The 17,553-nt window shown below is 34.3% G+C and overlaps 1 protein-coding gene across 1 annotated transcript in view; it reads left to right on the top strand.

The window, feature by feature from the left end:
* Positions 1–3,387: 3,387 nt before the first annotated feature.
* The window catches only part of LOC100244238 (probable DNA primase large subunit), a 40,941-nt gene continuing 26,775 nt past the window's right edge, over positions 3,388–17,553 (top strand). Inside the window, exons 1-14 of the mRNA XM_010651936.3 lie at positions 3,388–3,738; positions 4,262–4,323; positions 4,405–4,508; positions 4,641–4,722; positions 4,803–4,862; positions 5,068–5,125; positions 6,430–6,449; positions 6,797–6,880; positions 6,980–7,044; positions 7,600–7,648; positions 7,734–7,781; positions 7,870–7,959; positions 8,101–8,160; positions 11,843–11,902. Coding sequence (XP_010650238.1) covers positions 3,603–3,738; positions 4,262–4,323; positions 4,405–4,508; positions 4,641–4,722; positions 4,803–4,862; positions 5,068–5,125; positions 6,430–6,449; positions 6,797–6,880; positions 6,980–7,044; positions 7,600–7,648; positions 7,734–7,781; positions 7,870–7,959; positions 8,101–8,160; positions 11,843–11,902 — 978 coding nt within the window. The 5' untranslated portion in view covers positions 3,388–3,602. The remainder of the gene's footprint in view (positions 3,739–4,261; positions 4,324–4,404; positions 4,509–4,640; positions 4,723–4,802; positions 4,863–5,067; positions 5,126–6,429; positions 6,450–6,796; positions 6,881–6,979; positions 7,045–7,599; positions 7,649–7,733; positions 7,782–7,869; positions 7,960–8,100; positions 8,161–11,842; positions 11,903–17,553) is intronic.

Here is a 17,553-nt window from a genome sequence, read left to right as displayed (position 1 = left end):
ATAATCCAATTGTATTGCTTGAAGGCTTGGTTTGAAAGCCTTGAACTAGTGAAACCTCAAGCTTGGGATTGAAACTAGAGAAGAGTGGATGTAGGCCAAGTTGCGCCAAACCACTATAAAATCTTGTGTTTGCATTCTCTCTTCCCTACTCTTTTACTTTATATGCAATTGTCTTTATATTGTTTTATTATATACTTGCATATATTTGCCTCTTACATTCACATAGTTTAAATTTGCAAAAAGAGACCATCACCCCCACTCTAAGGTGATTACCATAAGTTGGATTAGCCTAATCTTTCTAACACAATTGATTACATAATAAGAGGATTTGAGACTTAAGAATGGTAAAGGTAATCTTGAAAGGTTGATATTATTCACCTTGTTAGCTTATGAACACTAGTTCATAGGGGAGTTTGCATACAGTTATTAGTATGTCACATCTGAGGTTTTTTTTTATCTTGATCTAATATCATATGATATTGAAGTGCATTTAACTCTCTATAGTGGAATGTTGAGTCAAATTCAATATTGGATTTCAAGGGAGTCAATACTTTTTTATGGGTTCCAATGGTCCTCATTTGAGCTCATATTCCTTAGTAGCACATTGTTTGAGGGACATTTGAGTTTTTTCTTTATATATGTGCATAATGATGTTTTGGTACATATATAAGGTTGCATAAAAGCTTATGAGTGGTTTTTCTAAATTGTGTTAATTGATTAATTAGAGCTTAACAAGATTTAACTAAGACTAATGGACTATATTAAGTGACTTGAGCCCAAAATGAGCTCAATTGACTTAAGCCCATAGGTAAGTCTATATAAATCCCTTGAAGGGTTTAGGGCTTGCAATTTTACCATTTAGTCTTTCAGAGAAATGAACCCTAGCCTTCATCCCCATAAAGAGGAATCCACCATCCTTACATGCCAAGGATCCGGGAAAGAGAACTATTAGACGGAAGATTGCGAGGTATTAGAGATCTACACTAACCTTTTCACCAACATGGATTGATCTAGGAACATCCAAATAACAAGTATTGTTTTCGAAATACCTATATCTAAGATTCACATTTTTTAATGTTTTTGTTGCCTCGATCTAGATCTCTACTATGATAGCAAGATGCAAACTAATGATCCAATGATCCAAGGATTGGAATGGACTAATCTAGAGATTCCAACATCCTTCGCTTTCATAAAAATAACCTTTCCATTGGACAAAGTTTTTTTACTTGTGTAACCTAAAACATTTTTATCTCTAGAGAGTATCATTTTTTTGAATTATTTTAGTTAAGATTTTAGAAGTAAGGTTAAAAAAATTATTTTTGGCTCATTATTATTAGAGTTAATCTAAGGTGGTGTTTGTTTTTTTGGCTTTTTGCTAAAAACCATTTAGTTTTAGAATTTAGGTTGTTTGTTTTTTTACTTTTTCATGACTTATTATAAACTTTTTACTAAATAGAAAAAGCCAAAATATGTGGCTTTTTCTAAATAGAAAAAATAACACAATAATTTTTTTTACTTTTTAATACTTAATAGAAATAAAATACTATAAAAACAAACAACCTAATATTTAATACTATTAAGTATTAAGGTTCTATTTAGAATTAAGTAAAAAAACAAACACCACCTAACTTTGAGGTAAGATAATTACTTTTAACCATCACATCATAGTGTTCACATTCAAGAAACTTAATTTTTTAATTAAACTTTTTTTTTAAACTATAAGTTTCTTGATCCTACCATTCATGTCATTTTTATGAGAATAATTTTTTATTTTTTTATTTTTTTATGTGATTCACAATTCTCAAACTATAGAGATGCAGTGTGAGAGTTCTTTTTCTTTAAGATCTTTTTAATTTTTTGTGTTCTCACATTTTATCTCATTGCTTTCATAGTAGAAAGCATTATTAGATTGTACAGATTTCTCTTCTTCCTCATTGCTAGATTCCCCTAGATTTTTTTATTTAACTTTAGGAGATGTCCATAATGAAGCAGTAGAAGTAACAAGATGATTATGTTCCTCATTATCAATTGAACCTAGGAGTTCAAAATCTTCATATTCAAAATCACTCTAAATTATTTGCATGACTTTCTCATATTTTTTTGTGAGTAAGACAATCTAAAATAAAATAAACTACTTTTATACCACTTGAAAAAATTGTTTTGACATATGAAAGTATCTAGAGAGGAGGTGAATAGGTAATCCCTTGGATTCTCAAATTTATAATTTTTATCCAAATTTTATGATATTAATGATGTCAATGATATCCACACAAAATAATAAAATTAAATAAACTCAAGAACACCAAATTCTAAATGTGAAAAAATATACATAATTTTTCCTGATTAGATGCATCCATGCTCTGGGACTTATACCATCAACACTTACATAATTCTTTCATGTCTTCTTTGAAGCATTCTTCTATGCTTTGCTCCTCAATGGATCTCTTGAAATCTTTATTAAAGTTTACGTGTTGAGAGCCATTATTGACCTTTTGTGATAGTCCAATGTTTTTTTTTTCAAAAAAAAATTGGGAAATAGTGGCTTAAACGTTAGAAAATGACTAGTGTCTCTTAGGGTTTCCATTTTCAATCTAATGTGTTTTTTTTATACTTTAAAAACCCTAACAATCAATTATGGAGATTTTTCCAATTTTAAAACTTTTCAAAAGTGAGTTTTTAGAATTAAAACCAAGTAGGAAATGAAAATGGGAGGTTGAATTTTAAACATCCTCGGGGAGGCATTTGAATATCCTTGGTAGACATTTGAAGACTAAGAAGACGTTTGTTTTTTTAGCTTTTTACTGTTATTTATTTTTCTATTTTTTCATAACTTATTATAAACTTTTTATTGAATAGGAACAGTAAAAATATTTGACTTTTTCTAAATGGAAAAAATAATATGTTGATTTTTCTTTACTTTTTAATATCTAATAGAAATAAAGTATTAAAAAAACAATCAACCTAATATTTAATACTATTAAACATTAAAATTCTATTTAAAATTAAAAAAAAAAAAAACAAACAAACACCACCTCACCCTATTTCCAATTTTTAACTTTTCCTCCATAATTTCCATTCTAATTTCTTATACCATCTATTCTAAAATTTTTACCAACCTTACGTGCACAATCTTACCTTGAATTTGACAACTTCAAATCAGTCTAAATCCAAATTTGATAAAGTTGACTTGTCTTAAGACCGAACAGACCCAAATAAGTAAACTATATCCTCTTTAATAAAAAAATGGAATAAAATCGCCGATTAAACCTAATACATCAATAAGTTCTATCACAAAAGAATTTTTTCAAAATAACATGTTTATAGCTTTTAACGGCAGGTGGAAAAAATGGAATAAAATAAAGTTTTATCCGGTGGAGAGTAAATTATTGGTAAGATGGAGAGGAAGAAAAGGGAGTTTGCACGCAGTTGGAATGGGTTGGGCTTTGCGGACTGGGGATTATTGGGCTGGGCTTGAGCTGACCTGCAAAGCGGTTTCCCGCCATTTTCACTCGGCCACATGTTGGCGCGCTTTTGTGGGGGTGAAGATGAAGCTTTTTGTTATCTAGGCAACTAGCTGCACTGCGATTGTGAGAAGGGCAAAAATGGAAATAATCCGATCTCAGAGGAGGTCTTCCAAGGTCGACGATGTCGTCTCAACACTCCCTCTCTACCGTTCAGCTCCTCCCCTGCAAGTCAGGCTAGAAGATTTTGAACTTTTTGCCATAGATCGGCTTCGAGGTATATCATTGCTTGATATCCGTTTGGTTACTGAGAAAATCTAGGAACTAAAAAGAAGTTCAATTTTCTATCTGTTAAGTTTCTCGTTGTTTAAAACTGAGAAAAGTGAGGCAAATCCATTTCCTCTGTTTATTCCGTATACAACCGGCGCGTTAGGGTTTCCATGTTATTTTAACTTTCAGGTCTTGCACGAAAATTGGGAGTTTCATTTTCTTTTATCTGGATTTCGGTTCGCGTTTGGTTGCCAAGAAAATTTAGGAAAAGAAATGAATTCAGAATTTTAAAAATGATTCTAGACAAAAGAAGTCTACTAATATGAGTCTAATACAACTTTTTGACTTAGCGTAGTTAATTATTTTTTTTCATTATTTAAAAAGGAAAAGACTAAGATTATTACTTTTTTATTTACTTATTGCTCTATTTTTTCTAAATCGAAGATGAGAACCATCAGGATTTAATCTTGGGATTTATATTTTAAGGTGTTTTTTTTGGGTTAATTGGAGGTTATTAATGTTTAATGCAGTTCTTAAAGGGATTTCTGATGGATTATCCCGAGGAAAGAAGCCTGACGAAATGGAAAAATTGGTAGAATTATAGACTGAGGTTCATTTTTCTTTTAATTTAGATAGTTTTTCTTTATACTTGATGACTTGTTGGATTTACAAGGTAAGCGATCTATGGAAGGCAAATATGAGGCATCCACAGGCATCTGAGTTTGTCAACAAGGATATAATTTCCCACTTTGTTCTTAGGCTCGTTTATTGTAGAACGTAAGTTTTTGTTTTTCTCATTTTCTCTATCTCCCATTCTCTAGTTTTTGGGATTTCAGGCATTCTTATGGTGTTTGAAATTTATTTATTTATTTATCAATTTCTAAATATGATCTTATCCTGGTGCTTTAGGGAAGAGTTAAGGAAATGGTTTCTTTCCATGGAGACTGCCCTCTTTCGCCACCGATTCCGTCTTGAAACTCCAGAAGCTCAGGTAGGATTTATTCATATTATGTGGAGCTAATGTACTATTCAAGTCAAATTCTGATCAATTATTGGCTCCCTGGATCACAGAGGGTGTTATTGGCAGAATTTGACCATCCTTATAAAGCAGTTAGCCATGCCGAATTTGAGGTACTATTCCATCTGCTAAATTGAGCTTTTTTCTTGTTATGTTAAATCTGTTTTATATGTGAAAGGATCAGGAAATTGCACACCTTGAAAAGACAGGAAATTGCAAGCAAAAATCCACATAAGCTTAAATTTGTGACAAGATCCCAACCTAAGGCCCCTTTTAATTTGTCTTGCAATTATTTACTGTTACCTATTTTTTCTACAGAGTGTAAAGGAAAAATTGGGCCAAGTTGCACGTTCCTTTGGGCAGTCTTTACCCAGTGGTAAGAACAGATTACTCATTCAGTTTACTGGCCATCTTTGATCTGAATAACCATTTTCTTTCTATATGTTTTTCAAAATTATGATGCTGTCCTTTAAATCTTATGTGAAACACTTGGTCATCTATAGATTTCTTAATTTTACTTAGAGGTATTATTAGAAGTACAATTTTCTGAGCCCAAATGTTTGGCAAGATTGGCTTTGAGCCCAAATCTTATGTGAAACATATCCCTTTCTCTTGAAGCCAAGATTGGCCTTAGGCCATGTTTGGCACGGTATCTAGGGCACCATATCTCCTGGGATGGAATAATAATTATATCTAGGTCCCCATTGTTTGGATCATGGAAAAGATGTGAAATTAAGCCCCCTTCTGAATAATAAAATCATATTCACGGTATGATTAACTGCACTATGGATCCAAAAGGATATGAGAACCAAGGTTTCCAATGATGTAGGCTGAGATTTGAGATGGCATCAAACATGATCTAACCTGCTAATCTGGAAAGAAATAAAAAAAACAATAATAAAAGTTAAATTATAAACTCATAATAGTAACATTTTATTTAGGTTTGTGGGGTCAGGATTGCAGGTTTTGTAGGCTTAAGTGTGACTTGGTTTTGTTATCAGGTTAGATTTAGGCTAACCCTATATATGTGGATCTTTGAAAAACCCAATCAAACCTTTGCTTGTTTGAAGCAGTTTGGTAGGTTTGAGTTTGTGATTGTTAGAGAGCATGATATACATTGTGAGTCCAAATCTTAATAGCTTAAACTTTTAAGAAAATTGATTGTCCAATATGGTATCGGAGCCTAGTTTATCTCGCATATAGGTCATAAAAGGCTTAGGTGGATTTTAATCTAGGATTGGATCCGTCATAAAATTGGTATCAAATGCCATATATGTTCATGAATCCAATTTGATCATCATATCAGTTTCATGGGTGTGGCCCTAAAAATAATAACATTTTTATCACCATATAAATGCTGGGAAATTTGTTTTTGGAACATTTAATTTATTTTCTTAAAAAAGCAATTGAGGTTGAGCTTCCTTCCTATCTCTGTATTATTTTTTTTTTCTTTTGGTCCTTTATTTTATGTTCTTCAATTGTATAGTTTATCTTATTTGTTTTATATTCACTTATTTTGTTTTCTTTAAAAATGTAATTCCTTCTAGAGTCTAGACATTATGTTTTATACATTTGCTTCAACTTTTTTTGCTTTTGGGTACAGAAAACCTTAGTATAGTAGTGATAGTACATTTTTCTCTAATATGCTTTCTTTCTTCTGTCCTTTCCTTCTTTTTGCAGCTGATGCTATATACTTCAAGGTTTGTTTCCTTTGCTTTGTTAGTTCTCCTCAGGTTTATTAATGCAATCTTAGGTTGTTGTTTAAAGGAATATCTATCCTAGCAGAAGGGTATGGGAATAAGCCTTCTTACACGAGTAAGTGGTATGCATTCAAGATGGTTGTCCAAACATGAGTAACTGCTCAAAATCAAGCAGGGATGGCTCCCACATCAGAATTAATACAATCAGATGGTTTTTTAACCACTGGCTGTCCTGTTTTTTGGGCAGAAGATAAAAAGATTAAACAAAAGGGACGTTGAATTCAATGCTCACTGCCATGCAGTTGGGTTGCCTTATTTATAAATCTTCCTTCCCCTCCCTAATGAAGGTACCGTTTGAAGAAGTCCCTGAACTTGTAGCTGGCCGTAGAGTGTTTCTTCAGAAAGGGCATGCATATGTTGCTATGAATCAGGTGGACATTAATGGTTGCTTTTTCATTGGTGCACTTAATCTATAAAATGATCAACCTTCTCACTCTAATTAATGTTTATTTGCCTTATTTTTTTCTCAGGTGGTTTCTCTCGTTGTCACACAATTTCGCAGCCATCTATCTAAGGCACTTGTGCTGACAAACAGGTAACATTGGTGTTATACTTTTGAAACCATCTTCATTGCTTCGAAAAACAATGGATACATTTATAATATGAATAGGCATGTACAGCCACATGCAATTAGAAAACTGTGCTACTTAGCTTTCTTATTTCATCACTATAAAATCTTTTGGATATATTGGTTATATCTTGCCTATTGCTGCAATAAATATACTTATTTGAAATTATTTGTGCTTTTCTTGTTGAAATGTGCCTTAACTTTATTGTGTGAGAAAGATCCTGCATTCTATTATTCATATAATATATTTGCCAGTGCTCACTACATGATACCACTATAAATAGCTTTTAGCCTACATCTGTTTCACCATGAGGCAGAAGTTGAAGGTTTTTATTAGGTTTATTCTTGTCGTAGGTTTGCAGATCATCTTTGTTTTCTGAAAATATGGAGAACAAAAAGACATTGTTTGGCAGTGAATATGCAATCATTTCCACTCATCACATGGCTCCATCATCAAATATAACTCAGAATGGGATTGCATTCTTTAGATTTGAACTCAGAAGATGCATCTTTTTCTTGCAGAAAATGGACTTCTACCATCAGAGAACAAGAGAAGGAGCGGCTGACTCCTGTGAGTATTGCCTTGCGAACCATGTAGAATAAAAAGTGTTGTTTATTTTCAAGAAAAGTGCTTGAAATTTCTTGGTGTTGTTTAGATTGTAGAAGCCTTATCTACAAGCTATTTGGGTCCAGACTATTCTCAGGTATCCTGCAATGCTTCATTTTATACATTACCATTAGGTGAAAGATTTTCAAGGTGATCGCATTCAATTTTGTTCATTGCTTCTGCAGCCAAGAGAATTTGTAGAGATATCAATAAAAGACATAGATCAAGTAGCTAACAGTTCATTTCCTTTGTGCATGCGTCACCTATTTGAAAAGGTAAGAAGTTTGACTATACTAGGTAAAAGGTACGAAGCTTGCTTATTTTGGGCTTATTAATGTTCCTCTTGCAGGTTTTCAAATTCTTATGATCTATTTTGTTTTCTCTTTAGTTGATTATATCATGACATTTATGTGCAGCTAAGGGAGGATCATCATTTAAAGCATGGAGGGAGGATGCAATTAGGTCTTTTTCTCAAGGTTTGTGGTAATGCATGTGCAATTATGTTTGAAAATGCATGAATGTGGGCCACTTTACTTTGTTTTGTTTATTTATTTATTTATTTTTATAATGTGCATTGCACTTTGAGCATTGACATCTATGATGCAGTTCAGTGGCAGAGCTAGGAATTTTTGTCAACGGGGGCAAGCAGATTATAGTTTTTATGATAACTTTTAAATATAATTAATGACCTTCATTATCATTTAACAAATTAATTACGTTTAGACATTAGTTATGATAAATAGCCAAAATACCAACACATTAGTTAAAAAAGTGTTTTAAATGTTATTATAAAAGTTTATAAAAAACATTCAAAGAAATTTATCAAAAAAATTTTAAAAAGCAATAACAACAAATTTCACTAAAAAATATTAAACAATGTAGTCATTTTTTTAACAAAATTTTTTAAAGAATTCAATAATTTATATAGTAAAATTAAGGATTTTTTTTTCAAATAATTAAATATAAATCAATTAAAAGTGCTGAAATATTTTATTTAATGATTATCTTTCATATAAAGTATCAGAATAATTGATCCTCAAAGTAAGATATAAACAACACAATCACTAAAACCCTTAAAAGTAAAATATAAGTTTGATAGTTTATGAAAGTTTAATAGTTGTTACTTATAATTTTAATGTAAACAATTAAATACACTAAATTTTATAAAAAATCAAGTAGCATGTAAACATTTAAATGCACTAAATTTTATGAGAAATCAAGCAATAAAAATTTAATATAAAAGTAAATATATTTTAAAATTTTCAAACTTGAAACTAGAGAGAACCTACAGTTAAAATACTCATTTAATAAAATATAACATACAAAATTACAAAAAATTCAATTTTGTTTGAAAATTCATAATTTTTTTTTGATAGGAAACAACAAAAGAATATATTGATAGAAAAAAGAAGTACAAGAGAAGGATGAGGAATCCTCCCACCAAAGAAAACTCAACTACAAGAATACGAAAACAAGAAATTACAATGTAATAACGAACAAACTCTCTAGACTAGACCAACCCAAAGGAATTACACGCCGCTAGCCAATCAAGTTGTAACACAATAAGGGGAGTCCCCTTAAAGACCTTGGAATAAAAAGCCCAAAGAGAAGCAAGGAAATGAATAGAATCTCTAAGATTCTCTGAATTCCTTGCTTTATCCTAAAAAATCATCGCATTTCTTTCTCGTCACACAACCCAAATTATAGTTATGCAAGCAGCTTGCCACAAAACTATTCTTCTCTTAGATAAACCAAAACCATTGTAATTGATGGACAACATGTCGGAAATGCTCATTGGGGGGACCCAATCCGTCTTGGCTAACTGAAATAATTTGTGCCATAACCCCATTGTCAAATAACAATGTAGGAAAAAATGATCTGTTGATTCTCCATGCCTCATGCACAACTTACAAATATCAGGACTAAGAGCATTGTAGGGTCTTCTCAATTGTAGTAAGTCATTAGTATTTACCTTCTTGTGTGCCACCAACCAAACAAAGGACTTGACTTTGAAATGGACTTGAGAATTCCAAACGAACTTAGAAGGGAAAACTGGAGGAGAACCAGAACATTGGGATAAGGCAAGAAAGAAAGATTTGACTGTAAAAAGCCCTGAAGAAGATAAAGACCAGGAGCTCGCATCTGAAACCGAAGATGACAAATGCAAACAATCAAGTGACCGCATGAGGCCTTCTAAATCTTCTATCTCAGAATCGGAAAGGTTGCAACGAAAATTAAAGTTCCAAGATAAGGGACAAGTAAATCCGAGAATTGAAGAAATATGAATATTTTTATCCTTGACTACTCTAAATAGTCTTGGATATTGGGATCCCAAAGGTTGGTCCCCCCACCACAAGTCTTCCAAGAATCGAATTCTTTCCCCATCTCCTACCACAAATCGAGTAAACTTGGAAAACTCCTGAAAGACTTGTGCAGTAGCCTTCTAAGGACAACGATGTGACCATCTGACTATAGTGTTGGCATCTTAACCATTAGAGTGTGATCCGTAAATGCTTAAAATAACCTGATGTCATAGAGCTAAACCCTCCCTAGGGTACCTCCACAACCATTTCCCTAAGAGAGCGACATTCCTTAGAGCAATCTTCCCAAATCCCAAACCCCCTTTTGCCTTCGACTTACACACTACATCCCAACTAATAAGATGATCTTTTTTACCTTCTCCAACCATTGACCATAAAAAATCCCTTTGTAATCTCTCAATTTTAGTAGTCACTAAAGCGGGTATCTTAAATAAGGAAAGGAAGTAGCAAGGCATGTGGGTGAGGCAAGATTGGATAAGAGTTATCCTACCTCCAAAAGATAAATAAGCCTTTTGCCACCCATCTAATCTTTTCGAGATCCTCTCAATCATTGGATCCCAAAAACCACAAGCCTTGGGATTCCCTCCCAAAGGAAGACCCAAGTAGAGTATAGGCCAACCAGAAGCCTTGCAATCTAGCAACTCGGCCAACTTAGAAAGATGATTCTATTCAAGATTGATGCCATAAATATTACTCTTGTCAAGATTATCCTTAAGCCCAGTGATATGCCCAAACACTAGCAATAAACTCTTGAGAGTTTGCAATTCTTCCTCACTAGTGTTAGAAAAGAAAATGGTATCATCTGCAAATTGCAAATGGGACACCCTTGTACTGTTCCTACCCACCTTGAAACCCTTCAACGAATTTCTTTCCTTTGCTCTCAATAACATCTTGCTCAGTACATTTGCGACTAAAGTAAACAAAAAGGGGGATAAAAGGTCGCCTTGTTTTAAGCCTCTAAATGCCTTAACCCACCTTTTAGCGTTTCCATTCACTAAGACTGCAAAAGATAGCGTGGACAAACAACCTCTCATCCATTTCCTCCATCTAGGACTAAACCCCTTCTTCTCCAACACATGATCCAAAAAATCCCAACTCACATGGTCGTAAGCCTTTTCAAAGTCGATTTTGAATACAACTCCTTCCTTCCCTAAACGTCTTTTCTCATTCACTATTTCATTGGCTATGAGAACTGCATCCAATATTTGTCTCCCTTGAACAAACGCGCCTTGAGTAGAATGAATAGTTTCATGTAGTACCCCTCTTAGACGCCTTGATAACATTTTGACTATTATCTTGTAAAGACTAGTGATCAAGCTAATAGGTCTAAAGTTCAAGATTTTCTTTGTCATGCTTTTTTTGGGCAACAAAACTATGAAGGAGGCATTAGGATTTCAAAAATTTCATAATAGAACAAAAAATTTCAAATATGTTAAGATAATTTAAAAAATTTCAATTTTGTTAGGATTTGCCCTAGGCTTTGAGTGGCTCTACCACTGATGCAGTTCATTTACTTTGAGTTTGCTGCCTCAAACATGTACAACCTTTTTCTGCATTTTTTTTTACTTACATACGGATGTGCTGAAGAATGTATGTTGATATGTTGAGATAAACATGGATAAGCATATTTATGTGCTGAAGTATGTATGCATATATGTAGAGATAAACATACATAAGCACATGTGCTCTCATGTGCACACGTACACATATTTGTACTTGGGTTGAAATAGGGCTGTTGTAGACGGAGATTTTGGAGATCTCTAAATATCTAATGCTGGTGAAATCATAAAGATCTTTTCCTGTGAATTATATTTTTAATAGAGTTTAAATTTTGTAGGGGGTTGGATTGAAATTGGATGATGCCCTTGCTTTCTGGAAAGCTGAGTTCTCCCAGAAGGTAATTATGGTGCTACCGAAGTATTTAATCTTCTATATAAATTATGCTTTCTATGGATTCAGTTGTTTTTGCAGAATTATTCTGTCTAATCTTAGTACTGTGTATACAAGTTGGAACAAAGCAACAACTACTTTTGTTTTTGGCTACTTGGCCAATGGATTCACGATAATATATACATTTATGATAAACTGGCAGCAACAACATATACACATGGTCTCTAACCTTGAATATATGCAATGAGCTGTGGAATAAGTAGATCACTCATTAAATAACAGATTGGCATAAGTGATGGGAATCAAGATCACTCATTTCAAGTTTATTCTAGATGTAGACATAGAGGATGAGAAGGATTCCTATTTGCACTCAAACTAGGATTCCTATTTACTTTAAAATTAGGATTTCTCTTCTTATTAAATTAACTTTTAATTTAATTCCAATTTTTATGTCTGTAGTCTAGTATTTCAACTAGGCTTAAAATTGTATTTCCTTTGGGATTGGCATCTTCAATTACTTACAAATAGGACTCATTTTAGTAATATGAATCATTATTACTTTTGATAAATATTCAGAAAATTTGTGTCTTCTCTCTCTCTCTCTCTCTCCATATTCTCTCATAATTTCTCATTTAATTTATCCTTCTTTTCTCATGTAATTCCTTTCTTAGCCAAATTTCTCCTGTTTGAAAAAAAGTGCTTCCATTATCCTATATCAATTTGGCATTAGTGTAAATTGATCCTTAAAAAATAAAAAAAATCTGCCATCATTAGAAGGTTTAGATCAGCCCATTCACACCCTACAAGCTTTAATTATGAGACTCTGTTTACTTTGGAGACTAGTAGGAGAATTGATAAGGCATATTCTTTCATTGAAGTTGATTAATATTTTTATTGTTTGAAAAGTCAATAATTTGTGACCCCTTCTTGAGACTTGGTTAGTGAGCTACTTTAAAGCCTTACTTGTCTTTTCCTTCCTACACTTACCTTAAAAAAGGGTAAAAAAGAAGAAATATTTTACCTTTATTAAATTTTGATTTCCACATCACATCTTTGAAGTAACCCTTCATCAAGTTAATTATGATTTAAGAAGCATATTAGCATATTTTGAAAAAATAAAATTAAAAATAGGCCCATACACCCATCTTGTAAATTTTCTATACTTTCTTAATTCATGGAGCTTCCAATCTAAGACCCAATTTATCTCAACAAAAATCTAGAGACCAACCCTATACTACCTTTGGGTGGAATTTTTTCATGAATTGATTGAATTTCATTGCAAGATGGCTGAGCAATTCTCTTGATTACAAGTTAGTTTAGGGCTACATCAAATTCAAGGACATCAGTTTGAGTCACCTATGAATGCCATTTCAAAGTTGTTGCTTAAGCGAAACTTCAACTTAAATCATATTCTCATCCATGTAGAGTAGCTTGTGTTTGAAAGATGTCTAGTTCCTATTATAATGGGAAATTACTTGAATTTAATTTGGTATGATTTCTACCCTGTGGATGTTGTTCATGACTTTGATTTCACCCATTTTGTTAGGGAAAATACTTACCGGTTAAAAGTATAATGGTAAGTCTGTCCTATTAAAACCTTCTAAGCCCACTAAAAATGATAGCAGCCATGGTTTAAGACATTAACCCAATCAACTAGTTCAACATGTCAAGCACCTAAAATTTCCACTTAAACTTGGAAGAAGTAAAACATCTATATTTTAACACAAAAGGACAAAATTCCAGTGTAATGTTAGCCTTGGTAACTAAAAATGTTTCTTATGAGTTATTGGCATATGGATGGTTGAGTTTCAAGATAAAACTCCTAAAGATCTACCTAGTGAGTTACCACCCATGAGGAACATTGAACATGCCACTGATCTAGTTCTAAAGTCTCAACTATTTAATCTCTAATACTATACATTGAATCCTAAAGAGGGAGTTGAAATAAATAGGCAAGTAGATGGATGGTTTTATTCAACATAGTCTTAGCCCTTGTGCTGTCCCTGTCTTGCTTATCCCTAAGAAGTCTAGTTCTTGGAGAATGTGCATAAATAGTCATGCCATCAAAAAATAACCATAAGTATAGGTTTCCCATACATATATTGGATGACATGTTAGACTTGATGGTAGAGTTAGATTGGTTCACCATGATTGATTTACATAATGGTTACCACCAAATTTGTATTAGATTAGGACATGAATGGAAAACTTCATTTAAGACCTAAAATGGACTTTATGAGTGGTTAGTCATGTCTTCAGGTTATCTAATGCACCTAGTATACTTATGAGGGTTTTTACACAGGTTTTGCGTCCTTTTGGTTCCTAGTGGTATATTTTAATGATATTGTGATCTATGGTTAGTCTTAAGAGGAGCGGAAAATTAGATCTATTAGAGGGTGGCATGAGCCTGGATCCATTTCTAATATTTATAGTTTTCATGGATTTGGCACTTATAAGTGATTTGTTGAGGTATTTAGTATCATAATGGCTTTCATTATTTATAGCATGATAAAAAGGGGAGTTTCATTGGAGCAAAGCAAGGCATTTGAGGAGATATAGTACCAAATGGTTAAATCACCTGTCTTGAGCCATTCAAAATTTTCAAAAGTTTTTGAGGCAACATGGCGATTCATCAAGTGTTGTCATAGGTGGTGTCTTGAGTTAAGAGGGTTATCTTGTAGCATACTTTAGTGAGAAACTCAATGAGGCTAAGCAAAGGTATTCCACTTATGATAAAGAATTCTATGCTGTTGTGTAAGCACTTGGTCATTGGAGGTATTATCTATTATCTCAATAGATCGTGATGTACTTTGACCATCAAACACTAAGGTATATTAGTTCTCAAAAAAAGTTAATGCCTAAACATGCTAGGTGGATATATTTTTTTCAAGAAAACACATTTGTTCTCCACCATCATGCAATAATTGAAAATAAAGTTGTTGAAGGCCTTAGTTAAGTAGTAACCTTTTTATAGGTTGACTGTTCATGTGGTTAGATTTGAGAGAATGAAGGATGAGTATCTTACTTATTTTGATTTTGATGACATTTATCAAGAAATTCAAGAGGCCATTATTGAGATCACATTGATTTTATCATTCATGACAACCGTTCGACCTTTTGTTGAGGGGGTTTGGCCTAATGATGGGTGGACAGGCCAGCTTGTTGATAGTAGGGCCTTGGTGTTTAAAAGGGCCCAAGATCTCCCTAGTAGTTTGGCCCATGAGAGTTTTTTGGGCTCGATCCAAGTAGATGCAGAGGAGAAAGAAGGGTGTAAGGCCTAACCCTCTTTCCTTATTAATAGCGGGGATATTCTTTGCCCTAAGTGGGGGGTGTTCCCTATTGACGAGCTTGGCAAAAGGCAATTGAGAGAGGTTTTCTCACCTGTGGATGAGGTTTTGATGTTGGAGGTGGCTTGTTTTCAAGGTACGATGTCTATCTTTTTTTCTGAAGTTGGGGGGACTCTCTTCTACTCCTTTTTGTGGGGCTGTCGGGGGCTCGTTGTGATGTAGGGTTGATTTGCTAGGGAGATCTATCGCCAATGGATAGGGAGGATCCGCTGATGGTAGAAGATGTGAGAAATGGCCCTCTTTCTATGATTTTGAAGGATGGGTAGAGGGTAAATCTTCAGTCAAACTGTGTAGCGGTGGAATCAAGACTTTCGATTGGGGAGGAGGAAGAGGCTTACGTTATGGGGGAGGGAAGTGCCCTAGAGGTGCAGAGGCGGTATATCCCTTGTTTCCAAGGAAATTTTAGCATATTAGTGGCTTTTAGCAAAGTTTTGGGGCTTCCAGTGGATGGTTATGAAGAGGAAATTGTAAGCCTCTTGGAAAAATTGGAACTAAGAATAAAATGGAAGGTAGTAAGGCAAGGGACCAAAAAGGCTAAGGTGAGTGGTTCAAAGTTGGAGAGGAGGCTTCGGAAATTGGAACGCTCAGTTAGTTTCAAGACCAATTCGAGGTGTGGGAGAGGAAGAGGGATAATTTATAGGGATTTAGTCAGGGTGAGTCAATGAAGCTCTGGATTATTTCGTGGAATGTTAAAGGGATTAATGAGGGGAATAAGCATGGTGTGATTAAATCTTTGATTCACTTGTACTCGATCGATCTTGTATGTCTTCAAGAAACAAAGGTTCAACAGATAACAACCAGAATAGTGAGGAGCCTAGGTGTGTGTAGATGTTTGGCCTAGAGAGTAGTGGATGCTAGAGGTCAAGCAAGAGGAATTGTGGTGTTTGGGATAAGCGGGTGTTGGAGCTTCTTGAGATGGAGGTAGGTGCCTTTTTAGTGTCGTGCCAATTTATAAATTGCGAAGGTGGTTTTGTGTGGATGTTTTCGCATGTTTACAGGTCTATTCTCGTTGAGGAGAGGGAAGATTTTTGGGCTGAGTTGGGTGTGATTATGGGTCTTTGGATGGATCCTTGGTGTATTGGGGGTGATTTTAGTGTGGTGAGATTTCCAACAGACATGAGGGGCTGTTTGAGAATGTTAGTTACAATGAGATGGTTTTAAGAGGTTATCGATGAGTTGGGCATTAAAGACCTTACCCTTTCCGATGGTGAGTATACATGGTGTGGTGGTTTAAACAATAGTTCAACTTCTAGGCTGGATTGGTTTTTAGTCTCTGATGATTGGGAAGACTAGTTCAGTGGATTGGTTTAGAAAATCTTGCCCAATCCAACCTTTAATCATGCACCAATATTGTTGGATGGGGGAGAGATTAGAAATGGAAAAATTCCATTCAGATTTGAAAATGTGGTTAAAGGAGGAAGGGTTCAAAGATCTCATAAGGTGTTGGTAGAAGGGATATAGTGTTCGGGGGTCTCACAGTCATATTTTGGCGGTTAAGCTCAAAAGTTTGAAGTAGGATCTCAAAGTGTGGAACAAGGAGGTTTTTGGGAATGTGTCCACTAAAAAACTTCAGGCTTTGGAGCAATTAGGTCAGTAGGATGCAAACGAAAGAGAAAGAGCCCTCATAGTGGAGGAGGTTGAGGAGACAAGGAGAGCTGTAGATGAGTTTAAAAAATGGTCAGAGTTAGAGGAGATTTTCTGGAGGTAGAAATCAAGAGGGCTATGGCTAAAAAAATGGGATAAAAATACTAGATTTTTCCACAAAATAGAAGGAGGAATTTTTTTGGAAAAGTTAAGGGTTAATGGTGTTTGTCTAGAGGGGGAGAATAGTATGGCAGGAGCTTTTCAATTGTTGCTATCTGATACAGGGGAGTGGAGGCCAAGCATAGAGGAGTTGGCGTTTAATTCTCTGTCCCCTGCAGATTCAGCAGCCTTGGAGGTTTCTTTTTCTAAAGAGGAGGTTTTTTTTGCCTTGTCCAGTATGAGTAGAGATAAAGCCCTGTGTTTGGATGGTTTTATTTTGGCATTTTGGCAGGACCGCTTGGATGTTGTAAAAGATGAGGTTTTGGGTTTTTTTTTGGTGATTTCTATGAGTCGGGGTGCTTTGAGAGAAGTTTAAATGCTACTTTTGTAGTTTTGGTGCTTAGGAAAGGGAGGGTTGAAGAGTTAAAGGATTTTAGGCCTATCAGCTTGGTTGGCGGTTTGTGCAAGTTGTTAGCCAAAGTTCTAGCTAATAGATTCAAGAAGGTGGTGGGCTCTTTGGTCTCGGATTTTCAGCATGCTTTTGTGGGGGGTATATAGATCTTAGATG

This window comes from Vitis vinifera, chromosome 5 (assembly GCF_030704535.1).
Source record: "Vitis vinifera cultivar Pinot Noir 40024 chromosome 5, ASM3070453v1".
Lineage (NCBI taxonomy): Eukaryota > Viridiplantae > Streptophyta > Magnoliopsida > Vitales > Vitaceae > Vitis > Vitis vinifera.
The sequence above is the reverse complement of the archived record's forward strand: the minus strand, read 5'-3'. Positions and strand labels throughout refer to the sequence as shown.